A 27926-nucleotide genomic window follows, 5' to 3' on the forward strand; every position below is an offset into this window, starting at 1 on the left:
TATTTTTTCCACTAGAGCTATTTTTACAAATATGGATCATTTATTCTGGATAGTTTTTCCACAAATGGAGGATCATCAATTTGCATGGATTTTATGTTACATTTGGAAAGGAATGAACAACAAATTTTTTAGTAATCTGCACAATGATTCCAGGGATACGCTCAAATTTGCGGAAACAAAATCATCACTTTGGGCTGAAGCACAAGTTTTAAACACACATAGGACAGCACAACATATTGAAGAGGGCAATGGTGTTTTACAGATGGTTCATGGAAAGATAATGAATTTTTTTTCAAGATAAGGGCAATATAGTACTTTAGAAGGTTTTGCTGGTTTGAAGAGAGCAAGAAATGTCAGGTCTAGTCTTTATCCTCTTCATTCGGAGGTAGATGTGCTAATTTGAGCGATGGAATGCATGAGGAATTTGTGTCAGTTATGGGTCACATTTGCAACATATTGTTCTCAATTGGTGAAGCTCGTTTCGGCATCAGAAGAATGACCAGCTTTTGCAATTTATTTGAAAGACATTAAGACCCTGCAAGAAAGTTTCATCAGCTTCGAGATCATTTATGTACCGAGAACGCATAATTTGAAGGCGGATAGTCTAGCACGTAGTGTCAAAAAACAACTATCTTTCGTCGTTCACATGGATGAGGAACTACCGGTGTGGTTTACAGAACCAGTATGAGTCTGTTTTTAAGTTGATGACAAAAAAAATTAATTGGTAAAAACCGGCATATGTATTTGTTGAATCTTATTATATATTTATCTTATTGTATTTGCATTTAATTATTAAACAAATTAATATGTGCATGAAAAAATATATTTGAAAATTATTTTGTATTTAATTTATGATAAATTTTTATCCACCCTTCAAAATTGAATTTCCTTTTAGTAATATTTTATGTTTATTTACTTTATACAATATATTATTATATATACAAAAGTTTAAGATATGTTAATTTTTATACATGTATTGTATTCTGCTAATGTTAAGCCGTTCTGTAATCATATTATATTTTTGAACATAAATATTTTGTTTTTATGAAAATAAAATTTATAAATCTATCAATTTAATATAATTTTATCATATATAGTTCAATATAATTATTTTATTTTAAAATAATTGATTATGATTATAAAATAGATAAAGTAAGATAGAATTTTTATTTTTAATTTTATAAACAAAAAATTTATACATAATTAATAATAGTTAATTTCTTATTACATAATTAGTTAAAATATTTACATATACCATGTTAAAATTATGATATTGTTAAAATATTTAGATCAACATAATAATTTTCTTTTAATATGGTTGTTTGTGATCATATAATAAATAAAAATAGGATAGAATATTTTTTTTATTTTATAAACGATAAATGAATATATTAATGTACAAAAATATTTCAAAACTAATTAAGAAATTAGTGAAAATATTTACATATAATTTTTTAAAATTTAGATCTTGTCGCAATCTTTTTAAACAGATTTTTTCGAAGTTTTTAATATATATACATAAACATATATATTTATTTATATTTTAAATGAAAAGATATCAAAATATATTATAATTAAATGTAAGGTATGTCCAACCTGGAAAACGTTGAAATCAGATTTGTAATTTTCGTAAAAAAAGAGAAACGACTAGGAGTTTTTCATAAATTGTAGGGAATTTAGAATCTAGGTGGATAGTCTAGCGAACTAAGTCTTAGATGATTCCTCTATCTCGTTCTACTGTTCATTGAATGTTCAGGCAGATCTCGCGGACTGATTTAGTCTCTCGCAAACCAAGAAACGATGTCACGCATCATACTCAGATCGCTTCCTGAGGAAAGAAGTAACTAGAGACACAAACATTGTCCTAAAACCGACTCGTTCTAAGTAGTTTTCTTAAAACCAACTCATTCTGAGTTGGCGACCTGAAAATCGCAATCCCGTCGTCATCTTTAAATTGACCCGGATTGTCGATAATCTTAGTCATTGGAAGGAGAACATACACAACCCATCAAATCATAGGTTCAGCCTTTCTCCTTCATAAAAAAAAGGAGGGAGTGGAAGTAAAAAAACAAGTTAGGGAGACTAACAGTTGGGGTCAAAATCGGTCAACGAAATCAACGGCTAAATATCTTCTTAGAAAAAGAACCTTAAACAAATATGAGCCGGAATTGTCAAAGAAACTACACCGCATAAACCAAGCTTATTAAAAGAAGGATATGAAAACAAAACTTCGTGTATTTCAACCGAACAAGAAATGAAAGAGTTACTATCCAAACAAGAAAATATCAGAAAAACATTCTTGAGGAAGTTTTTTGTGATAAATGACAAGTTTTACGAAACAATCTTCCATAGAACAAAATTCGAAAAGTTTCCACGGAAAAAACTCATAGGAAATGTTGTGATATAATCTTCCGCCAAAAAGCTTTTGGAAAATGTTTATGGAAAAATTTGTGTAAAACTAACGAAATAGTTTTGAGAGTCTACGAGCAATCAACGGAGAGAACGAGAACAGAAGAAAGGCATCAACACAAGCTCTCATCACCACACAGAGCCTCTCATCGCCTCATAGAGTCTCTCATCGCCTCACATAGCCCACTACAAGAAAAATAGTGCATTGCGACGGATTTGCCACCGTCCTGTCGTGGCAAATTAAAATTAGCACGTATTTACCACAATATTGAAAGTAAAACATACATTCATATATCTTGAAAACGAGTCTTTAGCAAAAGATGTCCAATGTACACCATCTTCTACAGTTCCGCGAGCGGTATGGTCCTTTCTACTCATCACCTGCAAAGGATGTGAGGAGTGAGTGAACTAGTTTCACTCAGTGAGCCAGGGTTCCCTATCTAGCATATACAAATACCCGTCATTCTAAACCCCACCCCAAACACAAGCAAGACGGGTAGTTCAACAATCAATATTCAAGATCATAAAGCATGACCGATTTGAGCGATAAACCATTAAACCATAATAAATCAAACACTCTTTATGAGTGTCATATCAATCAACCATATATATATTTACTCCTACAGCCCAACAGAATCATTCTTCCTCCACATAAGAGACACCGGCAATCCCTTCACTATTACACCACACAGGCATAGGCGCTCGGGAATCTCCCGGTCACGGTCCTCAATCGGAATCGCCGTGCCCCGGTTCTCTATCGGACTCGCCGGGGGCTGTCACATCCACGTGTGACACTCGGCCTTGGTGATCAAGCCAAGTTAAACCGAGCCCACCACTTTCCGGACCACAACCGGCTTAGTTGTACCATTTGAGGAAGCAATGACCTGCAAACTACTACTAGAACCACCACGAGGTTCTCACAAAACAGGAACAACACGAGGTACACACTATAACAACATATCATAATCAGACAATCACAATAATCCGGGTGCTTAGACTAATCTTGCTATCCACTTAGCCCAGACATCGTCTCAAGCCTCGGATCCACAAACTGACACCTAGACCGGTCCGGCTATCCAAGCTCGGAAGCCGTCTCCAATGTCCGGAACCTGCATTAAAAATTCGTTAACAAACAATTAACCGTGACTCACAGTGATTAAGCGATGTGGCTCGACTCTTTGATTTCGGATGTTGACCAAACTCTTTTATCCCCTCCAAATCTTCGTCTTGGTACCGTGATGTTAAAATCCAAAAACTCAACCTCAATGTCTTGAATGAACTGGTCTATACTGATCAGAACTCCGAAAGAACCTTCTTTCACTTCTGGACGTCTTTCGGAACTTTCCGGCAGTTTATCGGTTTTCGGAAATGTCTATACTTTTAAAGCACCTCACTTCTTTCTCTCTTTCTTTCTAAGCCACGTTTTAGAGTGTCCTTGGTCTTTATGAATGAGTAAAAATGAACCAGGGTAGCTGGGTATATATAGAAGTTGCCGGCCAATAAGAATGAGCCACCCCGATCGCATGTATGTCGTCCTGCACGCTTCCGGTCGCATGCGTGGCGACACATGGGCGTCCACATGCCCTGTTGCATGCCTCCTTTACATGCCAGAAGACACAACCACTTCCACATGGCTCTCAGCATGTTTGGGGTTCATGCGTCACGACACACATGCCTCTGCATGTTGGTTCGCATGCGCAGATCGCATGTACTACGACACCTCGTTCTTCTGTGTGTCGAGCTGCATGGAACTGCTTCATTCACGTCTACACCTCCTTCTTGTGTTGACACTAAGCAGGTTAAATGGTTGACACCACGTCCTGATCCCTTAGATCAAGCCACCTTGAGCTTCACGGTCGATTTGCGCGATTTCGGCCCTTCTGGTGAATTTTCGTCACGCGGTCAATCCTGAATATTTTTCTGCTCCCGTTCTGATGAGCTAAATATTTTTAATAGACTCCAGACTAACTTTAACCTTGAGGATAAATATTTCCCGAGACTTCGGCTTTCCCGAGAAATTTCATAAAACCAAAATTAGGGTTTTTTTTAAGACGGGTGGTATTACAGTTTGGATTTGGGATTTAGGTAATATAGTTTAGCTTTAGGGTTTAGAGTTGGGTTTTTGGGGTCTAGAGTTTGGATTTAGGGTATAGGGTTTGGATTTAGAGAAACTTAAAATTTAGGGTTTAGCTGACAACATTAGCATCGTCAAAATTACCATAATTTTTTTCAGTTTTTTAAAATTTATTTTTTATTAATAAACTACGTGGCATTTTTATTGGTTATTAGAAGAGAGGTAATGACCTGACTGCTCTTGAATACTGGAGTCATCCTAACAGAAGGCCCCCATATTACCCAAATGCGACCAAGGCGGTGATGCTCATAGTTTGACATGAAAGACTAATTTTGAACTACTGAATATACAATATCTTTTCAGCCCTCCCTTCCTTAACTCTCATCTCTAATAAACTTCCAAATTGTAGAGAATGATTTTTTATCTAGTCACAGACTACAACATGCTTAGTTGATTTGTTAAAACCACACATATTCCAAATGAAACCTGACATTATTCGGTTCTTCTTTCTGTTCAGATTACTAGGATCTTCATGCCTAGCCTTCTGAACAGACACCTCTGATTAGAACTTTTGTTTATCTTTTGATTCACTCGGTAGAGATTGTCTCAAGATAATGGCTTCCTTCTCCTTTACTAGACTCAAATATGTAGCTTCATCTCTTTCTTCTACCTCATTTTTATTTCCCAAATTCTTCTCCATTATCTCTCTTCTTCTTCATGATCCAATATTGCAAATCTTGAGATCGATACCTGGCCAAATTTCAATTATTTACTCATGTTTGGCGATCTACTAGCTTTACCCGGAGAAATATCCTGCCATTCTTCCTCTTTTGTTTTTTTCTAACTCACTGATTTGACCTTTCTTGAAGCTTCAGATGAAATGTTTCTCTCCTTGCTTTTTTGACTTTCTTGTGTTTTTATTTCAGGAGTTGTATTTACTACTTTCTCCATTCCTTGAACTTCAGAGAACTCCCCACTCTGGTTTTCCGTTACATCCTCCACATTCTGCGACTTTACCTCCATTTCCTGTTTCTCACCCTCCTTGTTATTCTGTTCCTCATGCTCCTTCCTTTGTTGTTTCTCTACCTCCTCATTCTGATTTGTTTCAGATGTTCCAGCTTTAACCCCTCATTTTCCACGTCATTCTCTTTAACTCTGTGACAAGCTATGGCATAATGACCCCATTTGCCACAAACTGTGCATTTCGGTGGCAAACATGGGTATGTGTATTCCACTAATGTATCCTTACCTTGAAAAGTGAAGTTCTTAGATTTTGGCATTTCCTTCGAGGGATCTACTTTCGCACATATATTCATTTATCTAATAATTAAATGCAAATATAATAAGATATATATATATATATATATATATATATATATGTATATATATATATATATGTATATATATATATATATATATACCAATATAATTATGGTAACAATAAATTAAATTAAAACATGTAACTTAGTCAACTTTTATGGTTTAAAAGTCATATAAACATTTAAATGTATGGAAAATGTTTAAAATATTAAACACTAAACATTTAAAATAATATAAATATTTATATAAAGACTAAATTAAACACCTGCATATCTGTGCGGATTAAACTCTAGTTTGATTGTTAAATATAAACCCTAGAACTTTTCAGTTCTTGTCTTTGGTATTCTTCGGAATCAATAATTACTAAGAATCCTCGATTGAGGGCCATTTTTCAGAATCAAGGATCATTGAGTTCTTGTCGAACGAATACTCCTCTTGGAATTGACGTCCTTCGAGACTATCCAGCTTAACGCTTGATATTACGTGTATACGCACACCAATTAACCTAATGTGCACACTACCACAATCGAATGATATATCGATGTAGCACTTTTGGATCGAATCCACAGAGACCAACGGTTACACTTTATCTTTATGGGATCAATACTTAGCTAAAACAATATTGGGGTTTTAAGATTTGAGGGTTTCGTGAAAAACAAGTAACAAGATTAATTAAAGTATTCAGATAATTAAAATGCTAGCCTATGGTGGTTTGATCGGGTGTTAAACAAGTGTGAGCCAAAAAATTATTCAAGTTCAATTAAGAGCAAGTCTAGAACTCGGATCACTCAAATAGAACAGTCCACTGTCGTGGTACTGCCCCCTATGCTGATCGATCTTGATACCTAAACTCTCGTTTGGATCAAGACGCGACATCAACCAATAGAGATCAAGTCCGATATGTTCACAAAACACCCTAACATCTACTTTCGCTGGTTAGGGATGCAATGCTCATTCATAACAGATCTAGCAACCTATTACACGGTTAATGTACAGGTTAAACCTAGGATCTAACATTACGCGGCCAGTTTAATGCAAGCATTAAGAACAGTTATGAATGAAGACAATCAATGGTTTCACTTATCTATGTTTAACTCACGGATCTAACACCCTAACACCCTAGACTAAGCAAGCTGACTACTCAGCCATGAAACAAGAACACAAAGAGACAGAGACTGAATAAAACATGTGTAGATAAAATAGAATAAGGGTTCAGGGGGTTCTTCTCTATGGTGAGAGAGATGGAGCCTTCTCCCTTTTAACAAGTATCAAATCACAAATCTCTAAAAGCTCAAGTCTAGTTCCTTGTCTCCAAAACAGCGTAGTATGATAAGGAAAAAAACAGAAAAAGAAGATATATCAAAGCCACAGGCGGCTGGGAGAGAAAATAGAGAGATTATGGTAAATCCCGAAATAGGTTGTAGTTTCCTTACAAATCTCTGCCGCTGGAACAGGCAGCCAGAACAGTCATTGGGGTTGCTCCGCTATCCGGAACAGTCATCAAGACTGTTCTGCGTGAAAATCGTCAAATTGCACTGTTTGCTGCCTCTTTTGTTCCAGCTGGTCAATCTCCCATCCAATGCAACTCCAGACCTGTATTGACTCGAAAAAGACTAGGAAGACTCGATAAAGACTTGAAAACCAATTGAAAAGCATATATACAAGATGTATAAAACACCATATATCAATTCCCCCAGACTTAGATCCTTGTTTGTTCTCAAACAATGTCAAGTATCAAGAACAGGGAGAAAGGTTTGAAAGTGTGGGAATTCTCCTATTCTCAGCAACCATACTTTAACCACGAATCTCTGAACCATACAAGCAGTAAAATTAGGACAACACACCCTTACCGGAACCCCACTGACTGCTGTTCAAAAATCGGCTCCATACTCTTCATATCAAACCTGAAAAAGCAACACTATCGAGATAAAACTCCCTACATTCATTTAAGAGTAGTGTGAGCTTCTCATCACAGGCATCATTTAGGGTAGACGGTCTAGGCGTGAAACAGACTATTTAATGGTGGAGTTAAAAGTGTTTAGGGGCTACCATTTCATTGAAGAGGATGCAGGATATCGCACAAAATGGCAAGAGAGGATAGATTCATTGATGTCCACAGCCTCTACTCGTTTTTGCTATATCTGGTACGACTGTTCTGATGACGGAACAGGCGACTGATTGTTCTGCTTTCCACTTTCCTCTACATACTCTTTAATACTTGGTACCAACTTCTTGCTCGACCTTTCCAGTGGCTCCATGTTTTTTTTTTCCTTCCCCTTCTCCATCACATTATTCTCGTTTTTTTTTTTTTTTTTGAAGACTGATATGGTGATGTGACGAAGGAGGTAATACATGATCGTTCTGAGTGCCACTGGTGGTTTTAATTTCGCAACCATTCTGGTTTTCCACCCCTACTCTTGCGCAGTTCATTGGTTATGGAGCGGTTGCTCCCTTAATCTGCTTGTTCTTCTTTCTGACTGAAAGGATAAGAACTTTCGGAGGCAAAGAGTTCCCACCAACCAAAAAGGATGGCTAAGACGACATATGAGTGCATGAGTCCTTATTTCGTGACACTTTGCACTATGAAAGTATCTCATTTATTTTTATTATTTTTTCTACTTTCACAACTCACAATCCATAAAAATTTTAAGATTCATATTAATCAATAAATGAAAAAACTGTCCAATAACACCAATCCATCCAAATAATCATCAACTCGTCTATCACACCTGAAATGGGAAATAGAGATTAGCGAGTCATTCAGTAAGGTATGAAATATTAAACCCGAAGTCCATAGACTCGAGCATAGCACTTCAAATATAAAAATTAACCTAACATAAAACGAACTCATCACCTAATAGATCCCAAAGAACAAGCAAGTATCCTATTTACGAGGTAAGTGCTCGCACACCCTCAATAGAGATATTCATGATGGAGGATTCATGTATGGGACTAATTCCCCCACTAACCGCTCAGAGAAGAATTATCAACCTCTAGACTACGACTCAAGATATCGCCTCAAGCTAGCTGGATGTATCATCTACCACAATGTATACATCGAGCATATGGCACTACGTCTATATATCCAACTAACAACTATTTATCTCACTAAACAAAGCACATAAGGGCATCAGCATTGGGACTTCTTAAGCCCACTTCTTAGTAAATTTGGGTCGAAATTTAAATCAAAAAGGCTGGATATGTTTGGAAAAACTTCTAAGTTAAGAAGTTATTTGGCTCGTCTTTCAGGGGCACGTGTCGCAAGTGGAGGGTTTGCAAACACGGAAACAGGTGTGTCTCTCTCTCTTTCTCTCTCTCTCTCGTTCGTCTCATTTCTTTCTTTTCTCGATCTCTCTCGACGCCGAAGGCACCAAATCGGAAGCGTCGACGACGATTCGGTGTTGTTGTTGCCGACATCGTCTCCTCTAAGCCTCTTCTCAATTGCGATCTCTCCTCTTTCGAGCGATCTCTTCCGTCACCTTCAAATTCTAAATCATCCTCTCCTCCAACTCTTCCAATCTTAACAAGGTATCTGTTCCTCAGCCCTCGATTTACTTTTGATTATATCTTCGCTGTTGGTGATTGTTTGGTTCGTGCATGGCTCTTATTTATCCGAAACTGATTTTTTTTTGGAAATAAAAATGGAAAATTCGAATGGATAGATTTATTCCCTTGATTGTTTAGTGAATTAGGGTTTGGTTTCTGTTAGATAATTAAAAAAAATGTGATGAATGGGTTAGCTATGTTCGGAATCGCTTGTTAATGTTCAAGTTGCTCCTATTTTACCCGGGTTTGTGAACTCTTTAAATGTTTAAACTCTTGAAAATGATATTGTTATAGTTAGTTCTTGAAAGTGAGATTGTTTTGGTTTAGGCTTAGGTAGATAGGTTTGATAAAATTGTAGTTGCCTTCGTATAGGATGAGTGAAGTTTCTGTAGTTGCGAGTAGGAAATGAATGTTTCTGTTCTTGTTACTGCTTACATAGGTGTAGTTGTGTGAAGTGTTATTCGGGTATAGCTTTGTAGTTGTGTGAAGAGTTATTACTTGAATGCTGTAAGAGGAACTTGAATGCTTTGTAGTTGAGTGAACTGTTAGGAGGAATTTAATGAGGAAAAGTTTAAGTGAGATGGTTAAAGGTTTCGTTACTATGGTTCGCGATTTAAAATTGGTTTGGTGTTTTAGTTTGTTTGGTTGTAGTCTAGACAAGTATAATCTGCTTGTTTGTGGCTATATGGCAGGATCTTGTTTGTTTCAAACCGCAATGTGTGTAGTATATAATTTGGCTATATAATTTAGTTACTTGATTGCTTTTTTGGTTGCTATGAGTGTAGTAACTGATGATTAGACTCTGGTAGTTTATGGTTAGGTCATTACTCACTGCCCTTAACTTTCTCAACTATTTAACAACCACCTTCTTTCACTCTTGTTTTCGAAATCAAACTAGTCTCCGGTTTCTATCGGGTCTCTCTTATATAATCTCTTTTGTTGTAATCGTTATGGATTCAAAGAATCCATTGAATCCATTGAATCCATATGGTCAGTCCCCTAGTTTAGTCGGCCTCCTTAACAGTCAGAACTTTCGTTATGAAAGTTATCAAGCGGGTGTCCACTTTGGAGAATCACAACAGTCATCAGAGATCCCTCCTTTTAGTTCACAAGAAACCGAGACACCAGTGGGCTCTAATAAGGAGAGAAAGAAGTGGACACCAGCTGATCCCTCCTGTTCACTTGATCGTCGAGCAAGAGTTCGGGGTAGACCAGTCCATCAACAATTGAAACATGATTTGATCGAACATATATGGAATAAATTTGGGTCTTAAAATTAAAATCGGTGGGTTTAAGTTTCAATCTATCAAATCAAAATGATGCTTTTATGTTTTTGTAATTTTTTCTAACTTTGTAATTTTTTTTCAACTTTGTAATGTTCTTATGTTTAATGTTATATGTTTTATTATAAAATCCTACCAAACAATTATCAAAAAAAAAAATTTTAATATTTTGCTAAGAACCTACCAAAACATCTACCAATAATCTCTACTTTTACTCATGTATCTTACCAAAATCTCTTAATCTAATTATATTATTAAACTAATACTAAGATATGCAATTGCAAATCTAGCAATGCTGATGCCCTAATGTTGAATCATGTAATTAACATCATATCTCCAATTAAAGAAAGAACCCAAAACCTAAACACACATGCTCCAAACAGACTCAATTCAAGCATTGGGAGCATATTGGAATGTATTCAAAGTATTAGGCCATGTCTAAGAAATTAAGGAATAGCCCTCAGCTTTGCCATTGGCTAGAATGAAGTGAAGAATTTGTCAACTGCAACACGAAAATTAAAAGTTTATAGACAGGAAGATGCCAGTTCTATAATAATAGAGAATAAACATCATTAATTATAAACTGAGAAAATGTCATGATAAAGTTAGCTTATTTGCATAATATACCATATAGCTAACTAATATCCCACAGCAAAAACAACAAATATCATTGCTAAAAGGGCAGCTTTGGAAAGGGTAGACAACGGGATGCCATATTTTCCCTTCGCAAATAAACCCTTTAGAAATGGCAGGAACAGCAAAATCACCAGAATACATGCACAATTCTCTGCCAAACCCGAACGACCTCCTTCATGATGACAACTTGACCGCTGTAGACCCACAAAGTTACTGGCTAGAGCGGCCATATTCACCAACATAATAAATGTGCCAGGAACGAAATGACACGAGTTATCAAACTCAAATTTATGTACGTAGCATGAGTTTGGACCATCATCTTGTCTTTGGATTGGTTCATACCCGGATATTGGCATGGTCTTTGGGGTAGTCTTTTTAGCAACTACGAACCCGACATTCGAGATTCCAAGAAGTTTAAGTAGGATATCATGGATGCTAAATAACCAACCACAAGTGGCTAGAATCCTCCAAAGTGACTGGGAGACATACCACGATCGTACTGAAAAACCATTGTTGGTAAATTGCCATAGAGTATAGAGGCAGTGCATCGCCACAATTGTGACAGTTATGGCTAGACAAGGTCCCTAAATTCAGTCACAAAAAAAATTAAAAATTAAAAATGTTATAAATTTTATATTTTGTTAACTAAGTGAAATTATACAAAACCATGATAAGAGATAGAGAGAAAAGCACCTTGGGATATAAGGCCGTGTTGCGAAGCAGGCAATACGCAGGCAAGAGACAATAAAATAGCTCAGGGATTGACCTTAGACACATTAGAACCCAAAGATAAGCTAATCGTTGTCGGAATCTTATTTTGCTGCTAAACATTCCTCTTAACGGACTTTGCTTGTTAAAAAGGACTTCGATCGCTCCCGTCCCCCATCGCCGCTGCTGTACTATCGCCTCAAATCCCACCGACGGCGTAGATCCAAGAAACGCAGGTGGATCCGGACAAATGTATGAGCTACTCCATCCTCTCAAATGGATTCCAATACTTGTGTTCATATCTTCCGCCACAGAATCGTATAAACAACCGAGCTGCATGTTTTATATTCAAAAATCAAAATGCATTGTTATGCGTAATGATACAACCATCGCGTTTCTAAAAGAAGTTTAATTTTTGAATATAGTTATTAAATTGAGAAGGAAATTACAGTTTTCCCCCAATTGGTTTGGTGCTCGTAGTGACAATGCCCCACCATTTGAGCCGCTTCTATGAAGTCTGTAAGGCTAGTTTTGGGATTTGATTTTCCTTGTAATGCTTCCACAATCGATATGACCAACTCTTTAGAACTCCCAAATTTCCTCGCTAAACTATCCTCATCCAAAAACTCTACTTAATGGAATAACAATAGAAGAAATTAACAATAAGAATATGACTACTGAATATAAGTAGTAGAATAACAAAACTATGTTGAAGTGAATGTTTGATATAAGTATGAATGTTAGGATGATGAAAATACGTACTTGTAGCAGACGACGAAAGATCTCCGTTATTTTCCAAATTATCTGGAGATAAACCGTACATAACTCTTCTAGTATGGAAGCATCCTGAGCCACAATATAGCGGTCCTTGGATTCCTGCAACACCTCTTCCCAAATACTAATTTCAACAAGAAAAATAACAAAAAAAGATTAATTAGTAGTCGATAAAGTACACTGAATTGACCAAAAATATAAATGAAAGCCAAAAGGACAAATCCTACTGATTGTACGACGGCTAGTTCGTCGGAGTTAGAATCATAGAACTCTTGAGGGAACTGAACAAAAGCACAACGGTCTGGACTCTTTGACTTTTGTAAAAATACACACATTGCTTGTCGCACCACATCTGCTTCATTGGCATACATGTCGCAGTCTACATTCAACATGTATGGTGCATTTGTCATCAATCCTGATACTCTTAACTGTTCAAATTCATGAATCATCACATTGTTTACTATCGTAACAAAAAAAGATTTAAGACATTGATAGTTGTTTAATCAATCAAATTTAATTGTTATACTCTAACAAATGCGGGATCAAAGTAACTGGATTCATAGGCGGATAAATAATATTTCAATCAAATATAAGTTTTAAAACAATCATCATTATGTATCCAATATAGTGACTCCATTTCATTTCAAAAATTACTATGAAAATACGAAGATGTATAGTCGCTGTCCCTGTATAATACTACGCACATATATATATATATATATATATATATATATATATATATATATATATATATATATATATATATATATATATATATATTATAAATTGTCTATTTATCAAAAAGAAATAATAAAATGGATCGTAACTAAGATAATGCGATCTTTTCATAGGGATCTAAATTACATTGGTTGTTCTGTTGCTATCTGATTTTCCAGACTACCTCAAGGTTGAGCAATATAATAGTCTTTTGACGGAAAAAATCAAAAAAAAAAAATAATATGGAAATATGAGATTTTCTACTCCATTCACTGAAAATTAATTTAAAACTGATATTTTTATTTCAAATTTAATTAATATCCAAAAATTAAAGTAACTTTTTAACAAAATAGACTATATTTATTTTAAATATATGTGTATATATATATATATGTTTAATAAATTTAGTGTTTTTCTTATTCACTTAAGATCAATTAAATAGATAAATTTTCAAATTATTATTTAATGTAATGAATCATACCATCGTTCAACTCAAATATTTATTGTGAAACGCAAATATATATATATATATATATATATATATATATAGTTTTGTGTGTGTGTGTGTGTGTTTTAATAAATTTAGTTTTGTGTTTATTTACTTAAGATAAATTAAATAGATTAAATTTTCAAATCTATAATATTGTTTGAAAAGTGATTTTTCGCATTCGAGCTATCACGTTAAAATTTAGAGTGATTAATATCGTTGATACCTTTAATGAGTAAAATATATAAATTACCTATAAAACTACAAATGGATTTAAATTCTTTGTATTAGATCAGTAATTAAAATTAAAAATAATAACAAGAACTATCCAAAATCTAAATAATATATTTAAAAATAAGAAGATAATTCATATACATTCTGTGTTGTTATCTTAAAAATATCTTTTAATTATCTCCAAAATTCCCTTTATCTTTTAATTTCATGAGTGAATTCGGAAGATAACATGTGCCTTACGGTAGACCGGAATCATACATTTACAGAAAGTTTGTGGATGGGGTGAGACGGACATCCCTGATTATATGGGAATGAACTGTAAGGAAATACGGTAGGAGATTCTCTATTGAGAATGTAATAACCCTCGATAATAATAAGGACGTAAACAAAGACAAAGAAATGGTCAAAGAGAAAATGGTCGAGGTATGGCCACGAAATTGGCAATGGATGGACGAATAAGGAAATTCGATCCAAAACGGTTTTGATGAGCAATCATGATTCTAATGGGTGAATAAATATGGATAAAGAATTAGAATTAGTTTGGCACAAGGAAATACTGCATGAAGTAGAATGTCCAGAAGGGGATTAAAAATTTTAGAAAATTCAAGAAGCACCGGGAAGCCAAAAATAGAAATGGAAGTGTTCGAGAATGAGAATTCAAAGTCCAAAGGACAAAGGGCTTCAGAAAGTATTGGTTCTGGAGTACACATTGAATCGGTCAGTTTATCAATTGCATTGGTCGAGAAATTGCTTCTTCAATATTGGAAACGATTGTGAAACACTAGAATGGAAGGACTGCAAGTGATGTCGAGAGAATAACCAGATAGCATGGTATGGAAGGCCAAGTGAGGTTAAGCTAATCTAAAGGTGATTCAGTTTTAAGTTTAATTTTGAAAGAAAAATAGTTCGGGAAGATTCTTCATGAAATTTAACGGGTCGAGTTTTATTGATCACTAGAGCATGAGTACCATGTATTTGTTTGGAAACCATAGTTCTAGCTGTATGCATTTCTATAGTCGAAAGTGAACAATAATCGATCCCTTCTTTTAGGGTTTAGTCAACCCATTTATAGGTCTTTGTAGTTGAAATCTAAGTTAGTATCTTGAAATATATAAAGATCTTTTTTAGTACAAATTTTTAATTTTATCCGGAGGCGGGAGAAAACGTGGCCGAAAAGCGTTATTAAACTTGTGGTAAAAATAATTTAGAAAAGTTCTTTTTATCATAAATTTAAGGTATTTATGATTTTTTATCTTTTAAATGTAAATTTAAAAAGTGATATCAAACTTAAAGTAAAATTGAAATACAAATGAATCAAAGTCATATATATCTATTTCATGCTTGATGAAAACTAATGTTTTTTCTCAACTATCTTTGTAATGGTCACATGTCGAACATAACTTTGTACTTTGAATTTAATCATGCCATCTTTGAATGCCCACCAGTCTTACAGACATGGGTCTTAGCAGCAACTCCACCATTGGTGTTTCCCAATGCAAGCCAATACACAAATATAGACTATCTATTCTGGCGAAAAATGATTCCGAAGATCCTGAACTGGATAGAGATCTATATCCTTGGATTATTTGGTATATTTTGAAAGCGAGAAATGAAAAGTTATTCAGAGGGATAGACATGAGTTTTAAGTTTAAGTTTTAAGTTATTCAGATCCTGAACTGGATAGAGATCTATATCTTTGGATTATTTGGTACATTTTGAAAGCGAGAAATGAAAAGTTATTCAGAGGGACAGATATGGACTCATTGGAAACTGTCCGACACGCTGAGTCATAGTGTCATGCTTGGTTTGAAGCTAATCAGAAACAGGAAGAACCACCAACAGAAATACAACATCATGTATATGTATTAATCTTTGAGAGATGTATGATAGATGGTTCATGGACACATGACACACTCTTCAGTGGTTATGGATGGACATGAAGAAACTCTAGAGGAGAAACTCAACTATTGGGAGCAAGAAACCAACGTAGAAGAATCTCACCACTTCACTCGGAGCTCGAGGTCCTTTCATGGGAAATGGAGTGCATGGTACAGATATCACGTGTCAGGCTTTTGACACCTATTGTAAGGATCTAGTCTTGATGATTTAAGAAGATCAAGGAGCATGACCTAACTTTTCTACTGAATGAAGGAGATGGTGAAGATTAAGAATATATTCATTGAGTTATTACTTATATTCCTAGTATGGAAAATATATTGTTTGATTCATTAGTTAAGATAGCAAGATCCGGACCTGTACTACCTTGGTTATTTTGTTCCAGTTTAGTTTTTCAGGTCACCTCAAATGTGAGTAATAAGATAGTCGTTTGAAGAAAAAAAATACTTGGGTACTTTAAAACTAAAAGAAGGAAAAATAGATGTGTTAGAAAAATCAATAACCAGAAAGTTCATGGCTCCAGATTTGTAGTGATGAACGTAATCCGGTCTTTTCTCCCTTGATATGTATACAAGATGAGGGACTTCTTTCTCGTCTCCTACACCTCCCTTATTCTCCCATACGACCTTCAGATACACACATAAAACAAGATTTGGATATAGTAAGCTAACGTAACTAAATTTCTTTAATATATGTAATTATGTATTATACCTTAACTATAGTTGAATGATTATTTGGTTTTGCGTTTGAGAAGGTTTCCAATTCATCGTCCCCGTCCAACAAGAAGGAGTCTCCGGTGGAATCTTCAACTTTCCGCCTTAACTTCTCGTACTCCCTCTTAATATTCATTACAAAAAACATAGAAAGACATTAACAAAACATTAAAACGTCATACGGATAGCACTAATATACTATAACTTGGTGATTTGCATGTGCTCATGCACGGATATAATTATTTATAATAATTAATTTTTAATTTTATTTTTAATTTAAATAATTTATAATTTATAATTATTATATATAATTTATATTAATTATAGTATGTTGTTTTGATTAGATATATGGTTTTGTATATTTAACTAGTCGATTTAGTCATCAATCTCTTTAAATTCAACCATGATATTTTTTTGTTTTAAATAGATTAAAATTTTGATTAAATTTGATGTAATTTATTAAGATTATCTAAAACATATTTTCATAGAATCATATAGACAAAATAAACTAAAGTGTTAATCTATTAAAATTACATAAAGATAACATTTTGAAATCTCATGCATATATAGTTTACAAAAGAAACAAATTGTAAAAATTATTTATTTTATTATTTTTATTTAGTAATATTTTGTTAGGTATCCCTGTAATTTATATGTATAAAATAAATATTTTTTCTTGTAAAATAATATGTTTTATTTTAGTTAGACCTTTGATTTGGATATACAAAATGGATTAGTCCATTTTCGTGTGTATATTGAGTATATTTTGATAATATTTTTCTTCATATCAAGATTATTTTTGTAACAATTTTCTTAATTAGACCTTTGATTTTGGATATAAGAAATTGGATTATTTCAGTTACTAATTTTGAGCTACATATATTTCATCAGATTAAAGTATAATTTCTTTTTACTGAACCGAACGATATTGATTTTATTTAATGTATTAGCTTAGCTTTTCATCTTAGATGTATAAGTATATTTTAATAATATATTTTTAATATTATGATTATTTATTGTTCACTTCCCTTCTAAAATTTATAATTATTTTCTTTTTATTATATATGTTAATGGTAAAAAATTAATAACTTAAAATAAATTAACATCTAATCTTTTTATTATATATGTTAGATTAGATGTAATATTTTTAATTCATTAAAGATACATCTGTAATCAACCATCGTAATAATTAATGTGAGCACAACACATAGAAAACTGAATTTTTTTTTGATAACCAAATAGGAAACTGACTTCTCAAATGATATTATAGATATCGTTTTTTTAACAAAAAAATTAAAAAAGAAATAAATTAAAATCTAATTAACAGAAACAGATAAATAAAAAATGAATTTTTTAAAACAGGTAATTAAATTAGATGTAATATTTTAATCTATTAAGGATACATCTGTAATCGATGTGAGCGCTATACGTAAAAAACTAACTTCTGAAATAATATTATAAAGATATAGTTACTTTTTATTTTCATGTGAACGTGTAAATTTGGATATAGAAAAAAAAATATTACAAAACGTAAGTACAGAATTTTGACAAACTTTCGAACCGGGTTTCACATTTTTTGAGATTCAAAAGCAACTTATAGATTTTCTGGTGTCTTTATGTGTTTGTTTAGCTGTCAAGTAACATCCAATTTTTAACCCAATATATCGGCAAAAAAAATGGTTCCGGCTAGACCGGTCAAATTCCCGGTCCGATTTAATTCTCCTTTTTTGTTTTAAAACAAACTCATATGCGAACTAAAACAACCACACTCATTACCTTCGTCATTTTCCAGTCTTTCCTGAACTCTGAATCGTATGCTGCGACCAAAGGGTTTAAGAAATATCTAAAAGGAGCTCTAACTCTAACGTTGTATTTCTTGCAGAAGGGAACCCAAATCTTGGCGAACTTAGAAGTTTCCTTGAGAGAGAAGTAAGTGAGAGGTGAACATCCATCGTCCGACACATAACATGCTAGCTTATTCGCTGGATAATTCAAAGCTAGCAGCGAAAGCACGGTGTTCGCAACAATTATTGGCGGTTCTCTAACAGGATTGGCAGTGGGCACGAACATATCTACCGAAGGAAGGTCACAAATCCTGAAATTAAGAATTGGTAGGCCTGTTAAAATAAATAGAAAGACAATACATACATGAATACTTTTTCTCGATAGAAAAACTAAGAGCTAAATCATAGCTAGTTAGTCTGTTAGGGTGATACAACTTTAAAGAGAATATTGATTTTCACGAAAAATAATCCCCAGAAATAATTGCTCAATAATTTAACAAACAAGATAATATTTACCCCCAATCTTGATATGCGCCTGTTAGTATATAAGTTACTAATCAAATAATAAATTTTGACACTTTGATAATTTATTATTGCACATAAATTTGTATAAACTCATACATATAAATATGTATATACGAGAATGACTTGCATCTCAGTGGTCTTCCTTCTCACAGACGACTCCCAAAAGTCGAAGGTTCGATTCTCCGTCGGTGCGGAGGAACTATGACTCTCCAAAAAAATTCTAAGAGATTTTTTTGGATTTGGGACACCGCTTGCGGTAGAGTCTGCTCACAACTTCAGTCGCTGATGGGGATAATGAATTGAAGATATGTTGGAAATAATTCGAGATTACTTCAACTATCTGATCATCCTCGAAGACAGGGGTACCAGTTGAGTCTTCAATAGTTGTGAGTTTGTTACGGGCACACCTGATTTTTTTTAGAAGCGTGAAAGAACCCGGTGTTTTTGTCTCCAAGTGTGAGCCATAACTGGCGACTGCGCTGTTTCCAGAACTCCTCCTCCCTTTTGTATGCTTGAAGTAGCTCCTGGTTAGTGGCTGAGATTAGGAGGTCATCTGCTATTGGGTTCGTCATTGCCTCGTCCAGCTTTTTCCTCAGCTCCACAATCTCTTTTTGGCTGTTAACGTAATTTAGCCTGCTCCAAGCAGCTATTGCGCCTCTGCAGTTGTTAATCCTATGAGCCACCGTAAGGTTTGGATACTCATTCCATGTTCTATCAATGATTTCTATGACTTCTTCATTATCTCGTAAGCGCCAATCATATCTAAAAACTCATTGTGGTTTTTTCTTTTTGCTGTCGAAAGTTGATAAGACAGGTCTGTGGTCGGAGCCTTCAAAAGGGAGATAATGGGACCATCCATTTGGGAAAAGGTCCATCCAGGAGCTATTGGCCATAGCTCGATCCAGACGAAAATGCACCATATGAGTGTGATGTTGGCCTCTCCAAGACAAGAAATTACCCATATGCTTTAAATCAAAAAGGTCGCACGACGATAAGAAGGATCTGAAGGCACTGAAAGAGTTTTCAGGTCTCTCTCTACCCCTGACTTCTCTGCATTGTTGATTATTTTGTTAAAATCTTCGGTCAAGAACCAGGGAGAGTCTCGGGTCTCTGCTATTGATGAGAGCTGATTCCATACAGCTTGTCTGTTAGGTATCTCAGGAGCACCATAGACGAAGGGTGCTGTTGAAAGCCGCATTCTATGAAGTGCTGGTTTGATTCGAGGATCTGAATGTCAATTTCTTGTTTCCAGAGAAGAGCAAGGCCTCCTCCATTTGTAGGAGAGGGATGCACCAGGAAGTGGGAGTCAAGATGAAGAGGTTCAAGTTCTGAGAGAACAGTGTCGCGAAGTTTCTTGTTTCTGAAAGGAAGATGATGTCTGGAGAACACTTGGAGTTCAGATCTTTGAGCCTCTGGACTGTCTGTGGGTTCCCTATTCCACAGCAGTTCCAGCTCCAAACAACTAAGGAAAAGGATGATGAAGGATGTGAAAATCCTGTTGTCTGGACGCAGCCCTCGATGTCTCTGCACGCAAAGAAGAGGTACCTCTCGAGGAGATGGCTGAGCGTTGCTTAGATTGTTTTGGTTGGACTGAAGACGCAAAGGGAAATCCATGTCTTGCAGGAGATACTATTGCCATATTTTTTTTCCGAGAGCATAAACCGGGAAGGAGCCTTGGGCTTGGGCCTGGGCCAGTTCTTCTCCTTCTTCTTTTTGCACTGCGTAGCGCTGTGGCAGCTAGTTCATGAGATTCTTGAATGGTGGGGAGATCTGCTGAAGTCTCCATAGGAGGAAGCTCGAGTATATTAAAGACTGAGGGAGGGGTGAGATCATGTTTGGTGGCTCCATTCTATCGAAAACTGTGGGTAGTGATGGTAGGAGTTCATCTTTTGTGAGGTTTTGTGTAGCTGTTGCTATTATCCCTTCTGCTGTTTTTGCCATTAGATTTTCTTTCTCTCCTAAGATAACCCGTTGACGACGTGCCGTGCTCTCTGTCTTGTCTGCAACATTTGTATATCTGAGTGTTACCTCGCGCAAGTCTGCGAGAACCTCCTCTGTAGTGGGAAGTCGCAGATCGCCAAATTCCTTCCCAACGGTTGTCTGTTTGTGTCTGCACGCTCTGGTTGTCCTCGAGCGTCAATAGTGTTCGTTGTCTGGAGTCTAGGGCTTGGAGAAGTCCTCGTGCGATCATTTTCCCTCCATTGGAGGTGAGAGTGTCGCTCCTTACGTCCCCCTGCAGGTCTCCTCTGAGATCCAAGGTAGTCGTAGCGTGATGAAGTTTGAAAGCTTCCTCGATATTTGCGTGGAGAGCTATCCTCCTGTCGTGGTCTTGAGGGTATCAGCTTGTTCTTTAGGGGCTGTCCCCTTACTTCCGGTGGAGGGATCCTGCTCTCAAAAGGCCTTCCGTATCTGTCAATTCTCTGTTGAAAAGGATATTTCTTTGGTTCTTCACGACTTTGTGGGTCTCTGGCACTATTGACAGTATCAACTTCAGGGCGGTGTGCCGGCTGCAATGATGCGAGGGGGCATTCTTTAGCAGAGTGCGTCAGTTTGAAGCATATGGAACAGTGGGATTGTAGATCCTCATACTCCAGAGACACAACCAATTCCTCCCTTGAGTCAAACTCGATGAGGGGGTCCAAAATCAGAGGTTTAAAGGCATCGATGAAAACTCTGTCTTTTGCTGCTGTCTTTGAGATACGATACGTATCAAAGTGTCCCAACTCATGGCCAATGTTGCGTATCATCTCTTCATGCCAGAAGAGGAGTGGTAGTCCTTGGAGTCTGTTCCAGAAAGGGATATGGGAAGGGAAGATGGATGATATTACCGGTTCCCACTGCTGCAAGACTACCATCCAGCGATGATAGTGGTAAGGACTGTTGGCGAGCACCTTGCGCATATCTTCTTCTAGTTCAAACCTAAAGTGGAAGCAGTTCAAGCCAAGGTCCGATCCCATGATTTTACCTTTCAGAAGCCAGGTTCTTGGGAGAGAGGAGATGAGCGAACCAACTGGTTGTTCTTCTGCGTTAGTGACTCTTCCAATGAGGGTGAAGGCATTTTCCTTCATCTGGGACAAGGTGTCGATCGAAGGGGACCTGATATGTTTCCTCCCCGTGTCTCCTGCATGTGTAGCGACTGGTTTTCCTTTCTTTGCGGCGATGTATCTTCCAGAAGCCATAGTAGCTGAGCGTGGGGGGGGGGGGAGAATGTTTGAGCAGTGAGGGTTTTAAGAGGAGGTAAATGGTGTTTGAGGAGTAACAGTCGACTCAGCCCATCCTGGAGAGAGGAGGAGGCCCTCCGGCCTTGTGTAGAACCGACGAATCTACGGCGGGGGGCGCCTGAGGCCCGAAAAACCGGTGCGTAAAATTTTTTTTTTGTCCGGCGGAAACTTCTAAAAGAAGTAACAATTTAAAATTCCTGGAGCACGTGTCAGGTAGCAGTATCAAGAAGAAGAAAGTCAACTGAAAAAGCTTCTACCAAACCAGTGGATAAGAACCTTTTTAGGAGAGTGTGCATGGGAGCGATTTTATTGTCTGTCTGGAAACTAGGCCTGGAACTTTTATCCAAGATCCGGATTCGATCCGAGATTCGATCCGGATCCGATCCAAAAATTCGGATATCCGGAGGGGTCGAATCCGGATCCGGATCCTGATATCTTAATTTTTTAGTCCGGATATCCGGATCCGTGAGTTTTATTAATAACTATTTCAAAAATAGTAATATATATGTATATATTAATTTTATTTAATATATTTTTATTTTTATAATAGTATATATAAATTTTATGTAAATTCTCTAATATTATACAAAGAAATAATTAAAAACATTATATATATTTTTATTTTTAAATTATTTTTAATATTTTATATATATTAATATTATTTTTTATTTATTTTAAGGATCCAAATCCTGATCCGGATATCCGCCGGATATTATAATTTTTAGAAGGATATCCGACATCCGGATATCCGAGAACCCCGGATCCGGATAAGGATAGTAAAATTATGGATCCCCCGGATAAGGATCCGGATCCAGATACTTTAAAATTGTCTGGATACCCGATGCGTCCCACGCCTACTAGAAACTACTAAACTAGTCATTTCAATAGTTATTTTATCTACCGCAATTTTCTCTATATTTTAACGATAAAAAGATAATTGGGAAGAAAGTTTTGTTACGTTGAGATTCAGATATTTTTGCAAGATTTCAGCTGAAGTGCACATGTGCATCAACTGTTATATATGGTAGACTTTTTAAATAATCTTTTTTTTTTTTTTTTTGATAACTCTGGTATCTGGGCAGCCACATTCCCAATTATTCCCCCGAAAGAGGTCCAGCGCCCCAACGGAAGGGATGTTAAATCCGTTGTGGCCAAGATTCAAACCTAGGTGGCGGACAGTACAGCTGTACCTCCTTTACCACCAAGCTACGAGCGCTTGGTTCTCTTTAAATAATCTTCACTCCTCAAAATCCTCCAAAATAAGTTTCAGTTCGCAGAGATTATTTTTCGAATGATGATGTGTGAATGGTCTATCGTGGTTTTATTTTAGGTTTTCGATTTGGTTATCCCGTCATACTAATAAATCGATTTAAAGTTGAGCATAAATAGATATTATTTTAATCTTTGGTCTTATTTACGAGAACATTTTTTCAACTGTTTCGTCTTTCCATTTTATATATTCCTTACAATCGCATTATATTTTAAATGTAACTAGAATTTATCCCGCACATTTGTGCGGGTATTTTTCATTTTATAAACTTTGACATTATCATACAATTTTTGAATATATGATTTATATTTTAGTGTTATGTATTATAAAACTATTAAATCTTAGTGTTTAGGTTTTTTATTATTTTATTAATATATAGTGATTTGGTTATGTCTTTTACTCTTTTATTAATTTTTATTACATTTTCAAGTTTGGTACAATTAATATATAATTTGAAATAATCAAATTAAGAATCTTCTTCAACATATGATATTTTGAAAAATATATAGCTGTAGAAATAAAATTTCAACATATGTTAATAACTTTATTTTGGTATAAAATATTATGTAGTTAACTTATTTTAACCCGTTTAATGGTAAATGATAATTTATTTATATGAAAGCTTTTCTAAAAAATTAAATAAGTTAATTTACCAGTTTAATATATTTTTTCATATTTTTATATAATACTTCTATTTTAATATAATGCAGATTATAATTATAAATTTGTAAAAAATAGCATAGAACCTTTTTTATAATAAAATTTAATTAATATTAATTTAAATTATATCATTAATTACGAAATTAATTAAACATTATTTAATCAAAAAATATTTAAAAAGCTTAGTAAGATTTTGTTATATTTTTCTCAACAGATATTTCTATAACTAAAAATAAAATTCAAATTTATAGTTAAAATTGATTTATTATAATATTCTTATTGATTATTATGTTATATTATGTTATTAATGAAATACCTATTGTGACTTTTTTATGGTGGATAAAAATAGTACTTCTCTTTTAATAGAGAAGATTTCCATTCGATTTTGTGCCTCCTAAAATTTACATCATAGGAACTCAAATGATATTATTTTTAAAATTACTATCATAATTTGTTAACAATATATTTACAAATATAATAATCTAAATTCCTAAATGTTTTTAATAAATATAAAAGATGATATTATTTTGACTGGTTAGTTAAAATAGCGTTTTCAATAATATCAATTTATACATTTTTTAATGTGTTACTGTATTAGGTGTATAATGGAAATAGTACCTTTCATCAAGTCTATTTGGATAGGGTTTATCTTCAGCGGGACTCCATTTTATGCAGGTAATAATCAGCCATATGAATGTGAAACCAGATTCACAGAGGAAAGCGACGAGCCAAACATTGTCGTTCTCTCTCATATGTAGGATTCGGTACAAAAGAAGAGAAAAGAGAAGACCCAAAATGGTGAGATCCACAACTCTTAAGAAAAAGCTGGTGTGAGAGATCTTTTCGCAAAGAGGAGGGAAAGAAGAGCTTGAAACCGTCATTGATTTTTATTGCAGTGTTTAGATTTGGAAAGGCATTATCAAATAATGGGTTCTAGTGTGCTGACAAATCATATATACATATACGCACTAGTAAATATATATGAAATGAGCTAGAATCGTGTACATTTCAGTAGCTTATCAATTAAATCAAACTAGATACTGACCTGCGCGCCAGCACAGGTATGAATTTTTGGTTTTTGGTTATTTATTTAACTAAATGATGTATTTGTAATATTTGATGTATTATATTCACCAAGTAAATAATTTTTGCATCTTAAACCATCTATTTATGATGAATATTCGATATCATATAAAAAATAGAACAAACAGACGTAATTAGAAAATTGTAGACAATATATAAAAATAATGGTTATTAATGTAAAATATGAAGAAATATTATATTATGACTTAGTATGGCATAAAAGATTATAAATTAGTTATACATGTTTAAAGAAAATACAATGATTTTTAAACTTTTATGAAAAATTTAACATATAAAAAAGGGCAATGAATTAGTCATCAAATTGTAAATAATTTCATAATTTTATTAATAATAAATTATTTATAGTCTCTATTTTTCGTCAAGATAATTATTAAATGTCCATAAAATTAATATGAAAGCCCATGTTTTAACCATTTTTTTCCGGGAAGTGTAACAAAAAATAATTACCTTTAACTATTCGTTTTGTTTAAGTTCTGTTTCGGTAAAAGATTAAAAAAATCTCGCTATCTTTTTCAATGTTCAATTTGAAGCTTATTATGCGAAAACCATACGCAAATATAGGCAATTGATTGGAATCTCTATATCTTTATATTCTTACAAATTTTAAATTTATTGTTTCATCTTCTGCAAGCAAATCAATTACCGAAGTAATAGATCAATTGGTTGTAATCAAATCTATTCTTATAATTAGTGTAATTATGGTTACAGTTTCTATATTTAAAAGGTACATTAAAGATACGACATTGAAGATATTATGTTTTGATTAATAGAAGATATTGGATTTTGAGTTTGTATTTATTGATTTATTTTTTATAAAGCTTAGAAAATCAATAGGATGATTGGTTGGTTGATACATCTTATAAGGAAAACGAAAACTATAGGTGGTTTGAATATTGTACATCGATCGATGCATGATGTAAGTTGACTATATAAAACTTGAGCATGATAATTTCAAACTAAAGTATAGGAAGATTATATGCAATTGTTATATTGTAGTTAATATATTTTAAATATTACATACGTCAAGTGATTCACGTTTTCGTAAAAATAAAATTCAAGTTCATTATTGGGCCGTACTCATCCGTAATAAGCTACGTTCAATATGATGTATTTTTAGGTTCATTTAATGACATTAAGTTTAAATTTGATTAAGGAAAACTTATTAATTTAACTGGAAAAGACAAGCATTAAAATAGGTAGGTTTATTTAATGACATTAAGTTATATTTGAATAAGAAAAACACATTAATCTAACTGAAAAAGACAAGCATTAAAATAGGAAATTCAATTAAATTCTGGCATGAAAATGTAATTAACTTTAAAAACTAAGGAGTATTTTTTTTTTTTAACGGCAAACGGCTATTCTATTACTCAAACTTGAGGTGGTCTGGGAAGCCAGACCGGAATAGAACAACCAATAAAACATAAGGATCTATGAAAAGAACGTGCATTCCTAGCTAACGAATCTGCAATCTCGTTCTGCGTCCTTGGAACATAGCTTATCTTGAACTCCGAAAAACATAACCGAATAGTTTGAATGATTTCCAGCTCAGTTGAGAATTTGGGCCAATCTTGTGGCTGCTCTATCATTGCAATCAGGTCCTTACAGTCCGTCCCAAACCTCTGACAGGTCGAGTATGGTAGCATACTCTCCATGGCCCACTTTAGCGCTTCCAGCTCCGAATGTAGTGATGTCTCCCTCCTCCGCAGATTCCTTGACCCCATGAGCTGTATCTTCCCCAAAGTATCCTTCCAAACCCATCCCATTCCACTAAACTGCGCTGTGGAGGTCCATGAACCATCCACCATACAAATATTACTCAAGCTTAAGACTTGTGTTTCTTTATTATTCTGTGCATTTGGCAGATTCGGTACAGTTTCTCTTGCATTATACCAAGCTTGACACTCTCCCTCTGCATACCTAACTAGCTCCAATGGATCTCTGTCTATACCTCTAAACAGTTTATCATTCCTAGCTTTCCAGATATACCAAATTATCCAAGGATAAGGATCTCTATCATCCTCGGGCTCCAAAATACTATTCTTTCTCCAAAAAAGATAGTCCATATTAGCATAAATACTTGGTACCAGAAAGATTTCAGAACTCGTCGGGGTTGATGATAATTCCCATGTTTGTAAGGCCGGAGGGCACTCGAAGATAGCATGAGTAACGGTCTCTTCTGGTGCTCCACATCTTGGGCAGTAATTGTCACAGCGCATATTACGGCGTACCAGATTCCTTGTTACAGCCACATGTCCGGATATTAATTGCCATATAAGATGGCATATCTTTTGTGGCGCATTCACCTTCCAAGCAAAGGCTTGAAGTTTTGTAATGCTGGGTTGTAGAATTTCTAAGTCCTCCTCATCTCTCATCAAGTTTGTAGCAACCCAATATCCCGACTTAACAGTATATTGTCCGTTCTTCGTGTAACTCCAGCAAAATGTGTCCCGTCGATGAGTAGGGCTTATGGCCAAACTCAGAATCATCGGGATATCCTCTTCATCAACATATTGTTCCAGTATTCGAACATCCCATTCCTTTGTAGCAGGATAGATAAGGCTA

The 27926-nt window shown here is 34.8% G+C and overlaps 2 protein-coding genes across 3 annotated transcripts; both read right to left on the reverse strand.

Moving 5' to 3' along the window:
* Positions 1 to 11185: 11185 nt before the first annotated feature.
* On the reverse strand, positions 11186 to 13209 carry LOC111199693 (cellulose synthase-like protein B5). The gene is made up of 4 exons (XM_022689810.2): positions 12739 to 13209; positions 12426 to 12604; positions 11962 to 12309; positions 11186 to 11852 (listed from the first exon to the last, which is right to left on the reverse strand). The coding sequence occupies exons 1-4, from the start codon at positions 12797 to 12799 to the stop codon at positions 11271 to 11273; spliced, it is 1170 nt and encodes a 389-aa protein (XP_022545531.2). The 5' UTR covers positions 12800 to 13209; the 3' UTR covers positions 11186 to 11270.
* A 991-nt stretch (positions 13210 to 14200) lies between these two features.
* LOC106423617 (cellulose synthase-like protein B6) lies at positions 14201 to 25703 on the reverse strand. Of its 2 annotated transcripts, XM_022689809.2 has the most exons (4): positions 24876 to 25703; positions 18574 to 18892; positions 16796 to 16921; positions 14201 to 16710 (listed from the first exon to the last, which is right to left on the reverse strand). In XM_022689809.2, the coding sequence occupies exons 1-4, from the start codon at positions 25136 to 25138 to the stop codon at positions 16489 to 16491; spliced, it is 930 nt and encodes a 309-aa protein (XP_022545530.2). In that variant the 5' UTR covers positions 25139 to 25703; the 3' UTR covers positions 14201 to 16488. The 2 variants fall into 2 exon arrangements, 1 of the variants encoding a protein (XP_022545530.2); XR_007315357.1 differs by lacking the exon at positions 24876 to 25703 and having other exon boundaries at positions 18574 to 22315.
* Between the last annotated feature and the right edge of the window lie 2223 nt (positions 25704 to 27926).

The sequence above is a fragment of the Brassica napus genome, chromosome A8 (genome assembly GCF_020379485.1).
Source record: "Brassica napus cultivar Da-Ae chromosome A8, Da-Ae, whole genome shotgun sequence".
NCBI classification, from domain to species: domain Eukaryota; kingdom Viridiplantae; phylum Streptophyta; class Magnoliopsida; order Brassicales; family Brassicaceae; genus Brassica; species Brassica napus.

Excerpts from the sequence above, each read along its gene's own strand:
- LOC106423617 (XM_022689809.2), bottom strand. The coding sequence starts at position 25,138 with ATGACGGTTTCAAGCTCTTCTTTCCCTCCTCTTTGCGAAAAGATCTCT. Across the intron at positions 18,893-24,875 it reads CCAAATAGACTTGATGAAAG|GATTTGTGACCTTCCTTCGG; the intron begins GTACTATTTCCA and ends TCTTAATTTCAG. Across the intron at positions 16,711-16,795 it reads ATCATTCAACTATAGTTAAG|GTCGTATGGGAGAATAAGGG; the intron begins GTATAATACATA and ends GTGTATCTGAAG.
- LOC111199693 (XM_022689810.2), bottom strand. The coding sequence starts at position 12,799 with ATGTACGGTTTATCTCCAGATAATTTGGAAAATAACGGAGATCTTTCG. Across the intron at positions 12,310-12,425 it reads AAACCAATTGGGGGAAAACT|CTCGGTTGTTTATACGATTC; the intron begins GTAATTTCCTTC and ends TAAAACATGCAG. Across the intron at positions 11,853-11,961 it reads ACACGGCCTTATATCCCAAG|GGACCTTGTCTAGCCATAAC; the intron begins GTGCTTTTCTCT and ends GACTGAATTTAG.